The 13,119-nt window shown below is 35.9% G+C and overlaps 1 protein-coding gene across 1 annotated transcript in view; it reads right to left on the bottom strand.

The window, feature by feature from the left end:
• Window positions 1-13,119, bottom strand: part of LOC135623216 (DNA polymerase epsilon catalytic subunit A-like) — a 35,316-nt gene that overhangs the window by 13,910 nt on the left and 8,287 nt on the right. Inside the window, exons 11-22 of the mRNA XM_065125935.1 lie at window positions 12,192-12,314; window positions 10,175-10,258; window positions 9,675-9,839; window positions 6,785-6,961; window positions 4,945-5,058; window positions 4,333-4,437; window positions 3,522-3,640; window positions 3,298-3,436; window positions 3,126-3,220; window positions 2,806-2,911; window positions 2,653-2,732; window positions 2,361-2,537 (exon numbers count right to left, since the gene is read on the bottom strand). Of these exons, the coding sequence (XP_064982007.1) occupies window positions 2,361-2,537; window positions 2,653-2,732; window positions 2,806-2,911; window positions 3,126-3,220; window positions 3,298-3,436; window positions 3,522-3,640; window positions 4,333-4,437; window positions 4,945-5,058; window positions 6,785-6,961; window positions 9,675-9,839; window positions 10,175-10,258; window positions 12,192-12,314 (1,484 nt within the window). The remainder of the gene's footprint in view (window positions 1-2,360; window positions 2,538-2,652; window positions 2,733-2,805; window positions 2,912-3,125; window positions 3,221-3,297; window positions 3,437-3,521; window positions 3,641-4,332; window positions 4,438-4,944; window positions 5,059-6,784; window positions 6,962-9,674; window positions 9,840-10,174; window positions 10,259-12,191; window positions 12,315-13,119) is intronic.

The raw sequence follows: 13,119 nt of genomic DNA on the forward strand, positions 1-13,119 counted from the left end.
GAAAAAAGACTTAAGGGGAAAAGGTGAACCAAAGTAAACTTTTTAACCGGCGATTCTTGGAATGCAAGTAGGAACTAGGAAGCACACATTCATATACTAATCTAACTTGAACATACTATTACATATTCGAGACCCATACTGATATACAGCATAGAGCACGGATTGAAATTCTTACTATACCGAAATTTCGAGACTTATTCGGTACGGTACGATACTGTATACCGAGTGGTATATTTCGGTATACCGCTCGGTATATATATATATATATATATATAATTATAAAGTTTATATATATATAGGGAAACCTCTCGGTTTACCTCTATGTGGGGTGACGTCGTCGAGGCGACGTCATAGATAAAAAAAAAATTGCGACGTCACCTTCCTTCTCCGGCAACGTTGCCTAAAAAAGATTTGCAAGAAACGTCACCCGAGAAGAGAAGAAAAAAAAATCTTCGCCTCTCTCTGCCCCGTGACGCCGATGCATCTTCTCTAGCACGCGGATGAGAAGTCGCCGACAGACGAGGAGTAGAGCGGCGATCTCTAGGTTCTCCCTTTTTTTCCTATTTCTTTCTTCCCCTTCTCCCTCTTCTTTCTTCTCCCTTAGTCACCGTCAATGATAATGCCTCAATCAACGACGATAACGCCTCAATCAACGGTACCGCTCAGTAACGGACGGTCTGTGTACCAGTCTGCTGACGGACCAGTACGTACTGCTCGGTACGAGCAGTATCATTCGGTATTGTAGACCTTGGCACATAGTACCAATTCTGACTACATATACGGACAGTTGTGTGAGTATGTGGGCAAGACTCAGAAAGCCAAACGTAAAGCAACAACTCCATGTGAGCAAGTCAATGTACAATAGACACATAAAGTACATGGGTAAAAGTGAAGACAACACATATAGTACAAAGTATAAACCACGGTTCAAAACTGTATGTGGGCAAGTCGAGGTACAATAGACACAGTATGTCAGGACAAATGAAGACAATATGTAACATGTGTAGTGCAAAGTACAAACCCTGGTTAAAGCCTTGCCTGACTGAATAGTACCAGGCTGAACCAGCACGCAGTTTGATCGAGTTTTCTTTTATTTCTAAATTTGATAGCTGCTGCTATCCTTTTAATTAAAACCTAAAAAGTTTGATCCCAGTGGCTGTTCATGTCTGAGAATTTAGAACAACCACCCTCTCCCTCTCTCTCATCCCTGCTCCCCGCCACTACTACCCGCTGCTCGTGCTGCTCGCAGTAAAACTGCTGCCACCTGCCTGTTACTCTCCTCTTTCTCCTCCCCACTTCTTGATGCTAATTATAATGTGGCATTCCGTGTACTCGTATGCCCATACATGCTGGATCCATACCAGTTCGGTCAGGGTCCAATCAATATCAAAATTTTAAAACTTGTTACAAATAAAAAGATATATAGTTTGTTTTAGATTTTCATAGATGAACTTAACTGCAGCTATATTGAGAATTTACAGAATGATATGCTTCCATTTTAGAAAAAGAATTGATTGATTTTTACTATGAAAACTTGCTCAAGTTGTAAGGTAGAAGAAATGTGAAAAGGTTCAATTCTATGTTAGTAATAATAAACAACAGCAATAGTGAGGCAAAAAAAGCAAATGCTGCCTCATATTTCCTGTTTACGCAGCGACATATGCAACCACCAGTTTTGCATATTCGACAATATTGCATATCAGGACAGTATCATTTTAAGCAAGGAAGCCAGAAAAGCTTAGTTAAAACTTTAAGAAATTAAAAGAACTAAACTGTTTTAACAGCCTCTTACGGAACATAATTCTTTCAGCCAATTTCATCATCTTTGTTCAGATGTGTTCGGTATCATGAAGCAATAGTAAGCCAAAGTAATATCCTAGTTTAGTGTACTTAACTTTTAAGAGCATCTCTGCCATGTATTTTGCCTATATCTAGACAGATCGATGGATGATAAAATGATTTGTTCAAGAAAAGCAGCTACTTGTTAACCATATCTAGACCAAAGCTCCTTATCTCACTAAATTTGTGCATCACCAGCTTCCATATTCAACATATGCAGCAAATGAGCATAGGTATCAAAATCCAGATAAGTATACTCCAACTTTGAGCAAACATATATTGACTCTCAGAATGACAACTAAAAGAAAACTATCTTGTAAATAAAACCAAGGAAATTCCTAGTAGAGCCTTGTCTTGGAAGCCCAAGTATAGATTGCACCTGGAGTAGAAAATTAATAGTAATGCCAAAGAATCATAGTAAAGCCTGGGTATGCAAATCATGAAAACACATGTTTTGATAAGAAGACAAAAAAAAAGCAGTGTATGACACTTGAGGAGAAACGAGAACAAAAGGAACTTACCTTGTTTTAAATGTAAAGTTCTCTGGAAAAGATCCTGGAAGCGCACACCAAATGCCATCTGTATCCAATTCCAGTGGCCTCCCAATCTTTTCAACAAGTAAACGAGCATTTTGTATAATTTTTGCACCAGTATAAGTGACAACTCCTGCCATTTCCATTGAGTACCATCTTGCACCCCTTTATAATTCACATGAAGATTGTCAATAGTATCCACTTGCTATCATCAGGCCAAACTAGCAAAGTAGATCCAATCACATTAAATGTATATGATCAAACATATTACTGAACTCACTTGCGCATGACATATCCATAAAAGGAATTGAGTATACATTTGTGAGCGAGTTGTAAGGAATCATAGAGGATAACCATATCCTGAAATGTCAAATGAAATAAGCAGATTAATATAGTCCCACGTTTATTCTTTAAAAAATAATTTGACTCTAACCTGTGCTTCCTGAATGTTCATTTGATTTCTGCTAGTTTTTGCATCTGCCAATTTTCCCTTCCATACCTTATTAAGTCCTTTGTATTCATACCGTCTGTCCCGGAAACTGAAATTTGAATAGATTTTAAAAGGTTTTATGAGTGAATGCATGCACTGAAACAAGAAGGATTTATGTGCTTTCAAAGAGTAAAAAACTAAAAAATTTGACAAAGACTACCAACCCAACATAAGAAAAAAAAAGGGGAATGACAAGACTGCTGCAGACTTAACCAAGTACCAAACAAGCATACTCAAGGAACCAAAAGCTAACACTAACAGACCTTCGTACTGTGTCAACATAAAAGGGATTTTCACGCATGCATATCCCTGCTTCTCTAAGCTCTGTCACAGGCTTGTCCAGAACCCTTTTATATGCCTGTTTTGTGTCATCACCAAGTTATTTATGAGTTTTCTTAAGAGGAACAAAATCTCTAGCTAGGGAGTTGTCTGTACCTTCTGACAGTACTTCTTCAAGCGTTCTTTCAGCCTCAATTGTTGCTCTGATTTGGGGAGATCAAGAAATGGCATTGTTTTACCATCACCAAATTCAACAAGTTCTGACTGAATTTGTTTCCTTATGTAATAGTAATCACTATACACAGAAATAGCATGTTTTCATATAATAGTACTGAAGATGTTTTTTCTAAAGAAAAAAAATAAAAATACTAAAATCGAACCTCTTCTTGGCCATGTAGGTCTCTCCTCGCCAAACCCATTCTAGTTTACGTAGGCAATTTTTTCCTGGACGATTAAAGTCACATGCAGTGCAGACTACATCTGTAACTATTGATGGAGGCTGCAATTATTAATAAAATTCAGATATTTCATCAGCATTACATAGACTCATAGATGTTCTAAATTTTTCTTCATAAAAAAAATCATTAGTTGGAATATATATTTCAAATAAAGTGGCAGATGACTAGCATAGAGCAAAAATAATTTAAAATAATCAAGTCAGTAAATACATTATAAAGGTGCTTTCATGTACATGAGGTGACAGTGTATTAGTTTAATAAATTCCAATTCAGATCCAATAATTTATTTAATTAATATACTTTAATTCAGATATAATGACAAGCAAGCAAGCTAAGGATAACAAGTATATTCAGGAATCTACATGATGTACAGCTGGTCTGATGTACAGGATAACTAGTACAGTCAGCAGTACACAATCAAATCTATTTTTAAGAAAGATAATGTTTTCCTGGGTATTCCCAGGTCAAAGAAAAATATCTAAACACATTTCCTCATACTGGTTTGATTAGTAGCTAAGATAACTGGAATGGACTTCAAGCTATGAAGTCAAAATGCAACTAACTGGAAGCAAATAAGATTAACCACATTTTTTTCTAAATAAACTATTTTTTCAATCAAGTTTCTTTGTGTCAAAATAAGAAAATATTGCTTCAAAAGCTCTATTAAAGAAACAAATATAATGACAATGTAATCATAGCAGGGTAAATCCTGTTGAGCACTGTATAATAGTACCTGAAGTCTGTTTGTTAAAATGATGTTTGGATACATTGCAGCAACATCAAGATGATAAATAAGTGGGCATTCCTCACATGTCGGATGATCCCGCAAGAAGATAAGCTGCAAATTGAAAGTACCAAAAAGAAGATAGTGAGCTCCACAATGTATTCATTCATGTTAGCAAATTACTAGTGCGAGCAAGTGCAGGCCACATAAGTAAATTCACCTAAGGCTGATAAGAATTGGTGAAAACATCATTTCATATATATTTCATATGATACATTTTTTTGTGTAATAAAGGATAATAACCTTGTCGCATAACAGCACAATACAATGGCCAAGGAGCAGCTATTATAGATCAGACAAGTAAAGCTTCCAAACAAGAATGCATAAGGAAAAGAAACCACTTAATTTCTTATTACGCATAAGCTTATAATATGGATGCCAATGACAATTAACAATATAATGCCTCACCCCAAATCCCTTTATGCTTTGTATTCGTTGATTGAAAATAAATGCATGAAAAGCTCAAAACACAACATTTTATTTGATCAAAATACAACAGAAAAAGCGACATTAATGTGACATTTGAAACTTTAGCATTGAATAAACAGTAAAGAAAAGGACCTTTTCCATTATAGCATTCTTCACATCTTTGTAATTTGCAATTGATTCAATGCTCATTTTTCCTTCCACTGTAATTGCAAATTGAAGGTCACGATCCAGATTTCCAATTAATTGCTGAAAAAAATTCTGGTGAGTACAAAATCTCATAGAGTCACACAAATGAATAAGCAAAACTTCATGGAGAAAGATTTCAATCCATGAAAAAGTTCATGATGGAGGTGGAAAAATAACTGAGGGCAAACTCATTACTCTTTGAACTAAATAAACAAAGGCACGACTAAGATGGTTGAAAATGGAAAGATCTAGAGAAAGTATGCACTCATATATATATCTGCAATGCAACAAGAACAAAAAAATAAATAGTCAACAGTCAACCCACAAGGGACTCCCTCCTGTAGTGTCCACATCCACAAGCTGTGACAGATCCATATCAACATGTCTGCTAGTCAGAGACTTATTAGACTCTTGAATTATGCTATCCTGATGTGGATCCTAAGGTTTTTTTTCTTCTGAGCCAAACTAAAAAATTTCACACTATAACTACATTACAGTGTAATACCATTTTGTTTTCCTACAATTATTCTAGGTTCAATTGGATAAGAAGAGTGAGTCAATCTCCTAATCTGATCACACTTCTCTTCAAATCAAGGTTTTGTTACAATCTAATACTTAGTTAATTTCATTTAATTAGCTAGATGACAATGTATATTTTCGCAAGATTTAGTATTTAACGACTAAAAAGAGTTTATTAGTCCATGTATACATAATTAAGGCCTAATTAAATAAAGAATTAAGAGTTCTTTGATGGATCCATATAGAAAATTTTCTACCTTTGATGCTTAGCCACTAAGCAATTTTGTTTCATATCCCATTGATTTGTATCTTAGATTTAATTTATTATCATTTAACTTGATTGTATAAACCGAGAAAAGAGGAGAAAGAGACCTGAAATCTGATTTTTTTTTTTCCTACTTTCTAGCTGATAAAAATTAGTTTTTACAAAACCTGATAACAATTGCTATTTGATTAGTTATTCCAACTATTTAATCTTATTGTTTTTCTCATTTTTCCAGTGCAATAAACGTCGACTTCTTGTCTCAAAAAATACACGGCTAGAAAATTTAGTATATGTTTATATCAGATAGCTGAATATGTATCCTTTGATTAGATATGGAAAGTGGAAACAGATATGGGTTTTTCCAATGTCTAATCGCTATCCAATCTTTTCACAATAAAAATTTTGAATCAATGTAATGTACATAAATAAATTATTTAGATCCTGATAGGAAAAGGGGAAGCTACAATGTACATGTGGTACTTATTAAGACAACTTCATAAAGTCAGGAGCCATTTAAGAAGAAAACTTGGCTTCCTTTGTAGTGCAAATAAACCATGCCTTTCATATTAGTTTAGACATACTATAGATCAAGGACTTCTATACCACCCGAAACGGTATAAAACGGGCAGTACATATCAGTCTGGGAATGGACCAGCATACTTCAACAAAACCACGAAATTCCACACAAAACAAATTATTGGAGAAATCCCATGACACAGTAGTCATGTTCTTATAGAGTAAAAATGGAAAAAACTAGAGAACAAGAATTAAGTACTTCCAAGACATTACCATCAAAGCTAGAGGTACCAGTTTAGCTCAGTAAATGTGCAAAATAATTGAATGGCATTTATGCATGTTATACTTGGTTGTTGCATGTTTTACAAGATATAATAAATTATATATTTATAAAAGCCAATCAAAAAATCTTAAAAGTTAATTATTCAAGTATGAAGTCTAATAAAGCCACCTATCTATCAGCAGCAAACACAATTAAAGTTGTACCTCATATGCAGATGGATCAAGCTGGAACTTAATAGGAAGATCTGACCTAAAAACACCACTTTCAAGGCATTCAACATGCCCTCCAATATATGTTTCACTTTCTAGAGGGCGGTTGTTGTAGAATTTTTCAGGATCAGATTGGTGCTTGTTAGGACAAATAACATTAGCCTTGTATGCCTGTGTACAGAAACAGAATTACAATGTCAGATAAACATCAAGGAACAGAAGAAAGAAAATGATCACGGAAGCATATGTTGATTGCTAAACTTGAGTTCATTACTGCTCAACATCATAACATCATATTATTTCATGTAACGTGTTATTTCATTAATGACTTCTATTGGTAACAAAATTTTACATGTCAAACAGAAATAGCTAGCACATGCGAAGTTTGACTGATGCTGAAGATTAATAATCGAACCAAGAGTTAGCTCCTTCCAGAGATACCTGTCCACAAAGTAGAATATCTACTGGAAATGTTGTTGTTACTCTTGAATAATTTAAGAAGCAAAATATCAGTGCTTAAGTTGAACAGAGAAAATTGCCATGTTTTATGTGTGTTAGCCAATCTTTGTAAGTATTAAACAGAAATACAAATATCCCAACTGTTTGTACAAGTGTTTTAGCATAGAACCACATAATCACAAAGGGAGATGCACACAGACAAACACATGACAATGCAGACAACTCTTCTGCTGTTGTACTGATATATGAAAACAGTTTTAGGATGCATACATAAGTGTCCATGTACAATGCATGTGGGATTTACATTATACAAGTTCAATCATGTTAAATAGAATTCTTATTTTGGTCAGATATTCAACATATTAGATGACATCAGAAACACAAAATTCGTAATCCTTCTGCATTGTTCTATAATACTAGTACGGTAGTACCCCACCATATTGGTTAGCAATTATGGGGATTGAACATCCAGCTAAACTAAATTAGCTCTGTGAATAGGGGATAAAGTGGATCAAACAATATCCATCTGAATCCTTTTCTGTGCTCAAGTGGAGCTGGATATTACATAGTATGTTATCACCTACCCTTATTCATATAGAAAAAATTTATATACAAATAGTGATGCGAGTCAATTTAATTCATATTTGAATATATGAAAATGTGAATATATTCAAAATTTTCAAATTTATCCAACTCAGAATATTTAAGAATGCAATTATTTCTTAAAAGTATAAATTTATCTAAACTATCTAAATATCTTAGTCTGTGAACAACTGAATATATCTCAAAATGTTCAGTTTATCTTTACTTCTTCAAGGATGAAATGTTGAAATATCATAAATGTTTAGGTGTATATACCTAAACATGCATTAATAAGCCTCTAATTATCCATTAAACATAGTACAATAAGCTCATAAACTTTGTAAGAAGCCAATACATGGTCAATCTAAGCTAATTCTTCTTAAATACTCTAATTATGTCTTAATTAATCATTAGTCACCAGTGTATCATCATTGAATAAAACTATTTAAGCTAATTACATGACATGATAAAGAAAACATAGAGAGAAACTACATGCCTTCAACTGGAGACATGTTCCACATGATAAAGAATAAAAGAAAACAAAGTAGTCTTGTGGAGAATTCTAGTAGGATATATCTGGACCTCTTTTTGGAGACATGTTCTCCATGGAATTTGGACCTCTTTTTTTCATCCAGGAGGATATATCTGGACCACTGGCAAGTGGTATGTTGGAGTTGGAACTTGGAAGTCTGTTTAGACCTCACCAAATCATCATTGACATCTGTAAAGTCACACATGAAACTTGATCTCAAACATCAAGCATATGCACGTTCTTACCAAAGATAATGGTGGGACATTTGGGCCTTGGTTGTATGCCTAAACCATTAAGTATCTTATAATTTACTATTATCAGCATTTAGTTACATGTGAGGTTTCATGTGGAACTAAGTGATCTCATCTGTGATCAGAAGTACTGTTTGGAATCTGGATTATGGACTTATTTTGCCTGTGGATGTTAAGTTGGCTATTGTTGTTGTCAAATGTTTAAATTGGCTACAAGCCTACAATTAATATCTTCAATGCTAGAATGTTTTTCTTGAATTATGATCAACACCAAAATCAAAGCTAGAATGCTACAATTCACGTCTTATTATCACTTTAGTCTGGAATATGTAGTTTCTTGAAAGTTGCAGACCTTATGGTGAAAATTATGTATGATGTTGTGGGTGTCTGTAAAACTTATGACCTTCAGGATATGAGCATGAGTTACTGAAGATCACTTGTTATAATACAAGTTGAGTTCAGTGCTAAAAAGAACTAAATGACCATTAGAAATTTAATTATGATTCTTATGGATCCTTCAGGTTCTGTCTGAACCCAAGTCTAAGGACATGTCATGCAAATTAATAAGTTTCACTTTCTGACCTTGTTAGCCCAGGGATGGCCACTATATCATGGACTTACCTAACCAACCCTAAATCATGGACTAAAGTATCATGAATATGTATGTACTAGTCAAATACCAAATGGAAACCCCCTACCCCGGTTATAGTGGACTGATATTCCAATGCATGTTGATAAGTGCTGTGCATCAGTGGACACATTGGCCAGTTCAGGGCATTGTGCACCAGATTCTATGTACTGTATAGTGCACTACCAGTTTAATCTGTGTGCTTCATAAAAGAATGAATTGATTCTTCAAGAGCACACAAAAAGTTTTGTAGCATGAAGCCAACCAAAAACAATTGAATAAAAGGAGCATGCTAAAACTTGAGAAACCAAAACATTAATCATTTCAAAACAACATATTTATAGGAGTATAATATCAATGCATTACATATGATAACAGATGTAATGGAGTGACAGTAAGCTTGCACTGAGAAAAAACAAACCATAAACGTACCTGCACCATAAGAAGCATTTCACAAAGTGTTCCACTTCCTTTTCGGAGGACCTCATCTGGTGGCATAGGAATTATAGTTGCAAGAGAGAAAATGAACGGATGAACATATGTCATATATAGAAAATATGTTGCCACGGCATCTGACACAGAATATGATGCCATCATCTGAGATAACATCACGGAAAATTAAATTCAAATAAAAAACATTATGAACAAGAATCAAATTAGAGCAGAATATATAAAAAATCAACAGAAACTTTGTTCCTCATTTTTTGGTTCTCTGTTTTTTGTTCTCTATTTCTTTTCTTTTTGTTTTTTTTCTCTTTTCTTCCTTTTTTGTGTTATTAATGAAATAAGCTCGTAGCATTGCTGCTTTGCCTCAAAAAAAAGAAGGGTTAGGCAGTGCGACTGCAACAAAGATATCTTTTGGATCATTTTGAAGGATCCTTATTTGTACAATAGCACATAGTGAGCAAGTCAAAACTTTCAATCTCATGTACCTGTGGTTGTTCCATGGCATAACGAACCATGTCTTCTGGATTCACCTCCAGTGGATCATAACCCAATTTAGCCTTTGTAACAGCCTGGTGAGTAACAGAAATGTGTGAGTCTAAAAGAGTGTCAACAGATTATGGGAAGGTATCTGCAGGATCCTGGAGTGTAAAAGACTGCAGCTACCTTAGTTACTCATAAACTAAAGCATGGTAGTCAAAAGTAGTGACTAATGAATCCAGTGTAATTACTGGAGATGAAGCTAAGATGAATATGTGTGGTTACTGATTTAAAAAGTAATAGAATTATTTGTGTTCATGAACAATCGGGCACAATTTGATTGAGAATATAATGACCAAAAAACATGTTACAAAAATTGTAATCCAGGAATGTACAACCTAATCCTTAAGGTTGAAGAAAGAACAAATTCACAAAAAATAAGAACTTATCTGGTTTTTTAAGTCTGTGTCATAGTGCCTGCAGACCCACTGATATGTACACCATTAAGTAAATATATGCCCTCAGAATACTCTAGTAACTCTAGTCGGATTGCCTAAAAAATCCTTCCATAAAATTTCAGCTGGGTCAGTGCCCAAACAAATTAAGATTGTTCACAAAATAAGACAGTACAAGAATCCAATGTTACTTTTCATTTAAAAAAACAAATATCACATTTTGTCAGTGTCAGCTGGGGCAAGGATTCAATACTGGTCTTATACTGCTTTTTGTGATCTATCGGACTGGTACAGTACTACTATACTGAATGGTGTACAAACCAATGATTGAAAGAGGCGCTCGAGCGCTCGCCTAGGCGCTTGGGCGAGGCGAGCGCCTAGGCGAGCGCCCGAGCGCCTCGCTAATGTCCCAGGCGACGCGCTTCAAACAGGCGCCGCCTGGGCGCTCGCCCGAGCCCAGGCGCTGGGCGCTTCGGGCGAGCACCTGGGTAAACCAAGTGACCGAACCAGGATTTTAGGTTTGGTTCAGTCCTGGTTCGGTTGTTAGTTGGTTCAATCGAACCAACTAAACCGATATAACCCTTACCCAACCCTAACCCGCTGCCGCTGGCGCTCCCGATCTCGCTGCTCGTCGCTCCTGCTCCCGCTGCCGCTGGTCGTCGCTATCGCTGCTCGCGACTCCCGCGAGCCCTCCAGCTGCTCGCGACTCCCACGAGCCCTCCCGCTGCTCACGCCTCCCGCGGGCCTTCCCTCTGCTCGCGACTCCCGCTACTCGCGCCTCCCGCGAGCCCTCCCGCTGCTCGCGCCTCCCGCGAGCCTTCCCTCTGCTCGCGACTCCCGCTGCTCGCGCCTCCCGCGAGACCTCACAGCTGCTCGCGCCTCCCGCGAGCCCTCTTAATTATTTTTATTTAAAATTTTAAATAATTATATTTATTAATTATATTATATATTTTTATATTTTAGCACCTCGCTTCGCTCGGGCGAGCGCCTAGCGCCTCGGGCGTTTTTGGACCTTAGCGCTTTTTAAATCACTGGTACAAACCAGCACCACCCTACATAATTGAATAAAACAAAAAAAGGTTAAATGAATGGCACTGTACCAAAACTGAGCTATATATCTCAACACTGGTTCTTGGTTGAACCAGTAAATAAAGTCTATATGTACCAATCTGACCAGTATTTAAGTCCTTTAGAGTAGCAATGAGATAACCAAAAGTATCTACTTCTTACACTATCAAAGAAAACCAAAGTTGTAGAAATCTAATATAGGAAGTTAATGCCTTTCAAACAAAATATAAACTTGCATCAACATATGTCCAAACGTCACACACACACACACACACACAAGAAAACTATAATTTTGCATGCCTTGATTTTTGCATATAACTTAAAGATTAAAGAAAATGGAAAATGTCACATGCGCACACACGCAAACACACACACAGTTAAAAACCACCTAGTTCAACAAATCAGGAAATAAATGTGTGTATGTGTATTCAAGTGCTTTGTCTTTACCAAAATGTTCCAACTATGGAACTTGATTAATCAGATTCAAGTTGAGTTTATTCACCTTAAGACCTTGGCTTCCTTGAGGAAGGTAACTATCACGTTTCACCCAAGCAAAACAATCAAGATGACAAGAAAATTTGGCACGACACTCCCCTTGGTTACTGTCGCACTGGAAACCAATTTCCTGAAAGGAGTAAATGCAAGCTATATATGAGATAAGATACAGATTAATGATAGCAGCATACTGACTGAATAACTTCTACAAGAACAATTGTTGAGTGATAAGTAATTATGTACTGATATGTCCACAAAAAACCCAAAGAAATATCATATGCATGAATAGTAGCATATCATACAGACACTGGGAAATCTTTCATGTGTTACATGGACCATAAGACTCTCAAATTATCAATCTTAGGTTGTTTCATTATAAAATGATTAAAATCAACTCATCATTTAGTGGAAAATTAAAATATTAACAAAATTTTAGAATAAGCAACAAAGCACATCAGACAATTCACAGTTGGAAGAATTTATTAACATATTTCTCCAAGGCAAAAAGACCTCTAATTATGGATTGCTTCACACATGATAGCACCCTTAAAAATTGTATACCTCAAGATTCAAATGCCAAATCATACCGACCATACTGACCACTATATCATGACTGATAATTGAAAAAATTATATTATTTTCCAGAAGTGTATCATGGTATAATATGCCAACCAGTCTGACAATGGCCGTTGTTGACACAGCTCAGTATGTAAATCCTTGGTACATACAGCTCCATCATATGACTAGTATGTAGAGCAACCTTACTGATTTAACCTACATATCAGCCAAAAAAGCAGGGGTCTCGAGCAGTTTTGCTAATCAGTTCACTTATAAATGAAGTGAACTAGTCTGGTCCACTTTAAGAGTGTTTCACACAATCGAGCCCAAGGCAGCCAGTGAGAGAAAGGAGGTCCATAAGGCTAGGGCACTAACTT

This window comes from Musa acuminata, chromosome BXJ2-9 (genome assembly GCF_036884655.1).
Source record: "Musa acuminata AAA Group cultivar baxijiao chromosome BXJ2-9, Cavendish_Baxijiao_AAA, whole genome shotgun sequence".
Taxonomy (NCBI): Eukaryota; Viridiplantae; Streptophyta; class Magnoliopsida; order Zingiberales; family Musaceae; genus Musa; species Musa acuminata.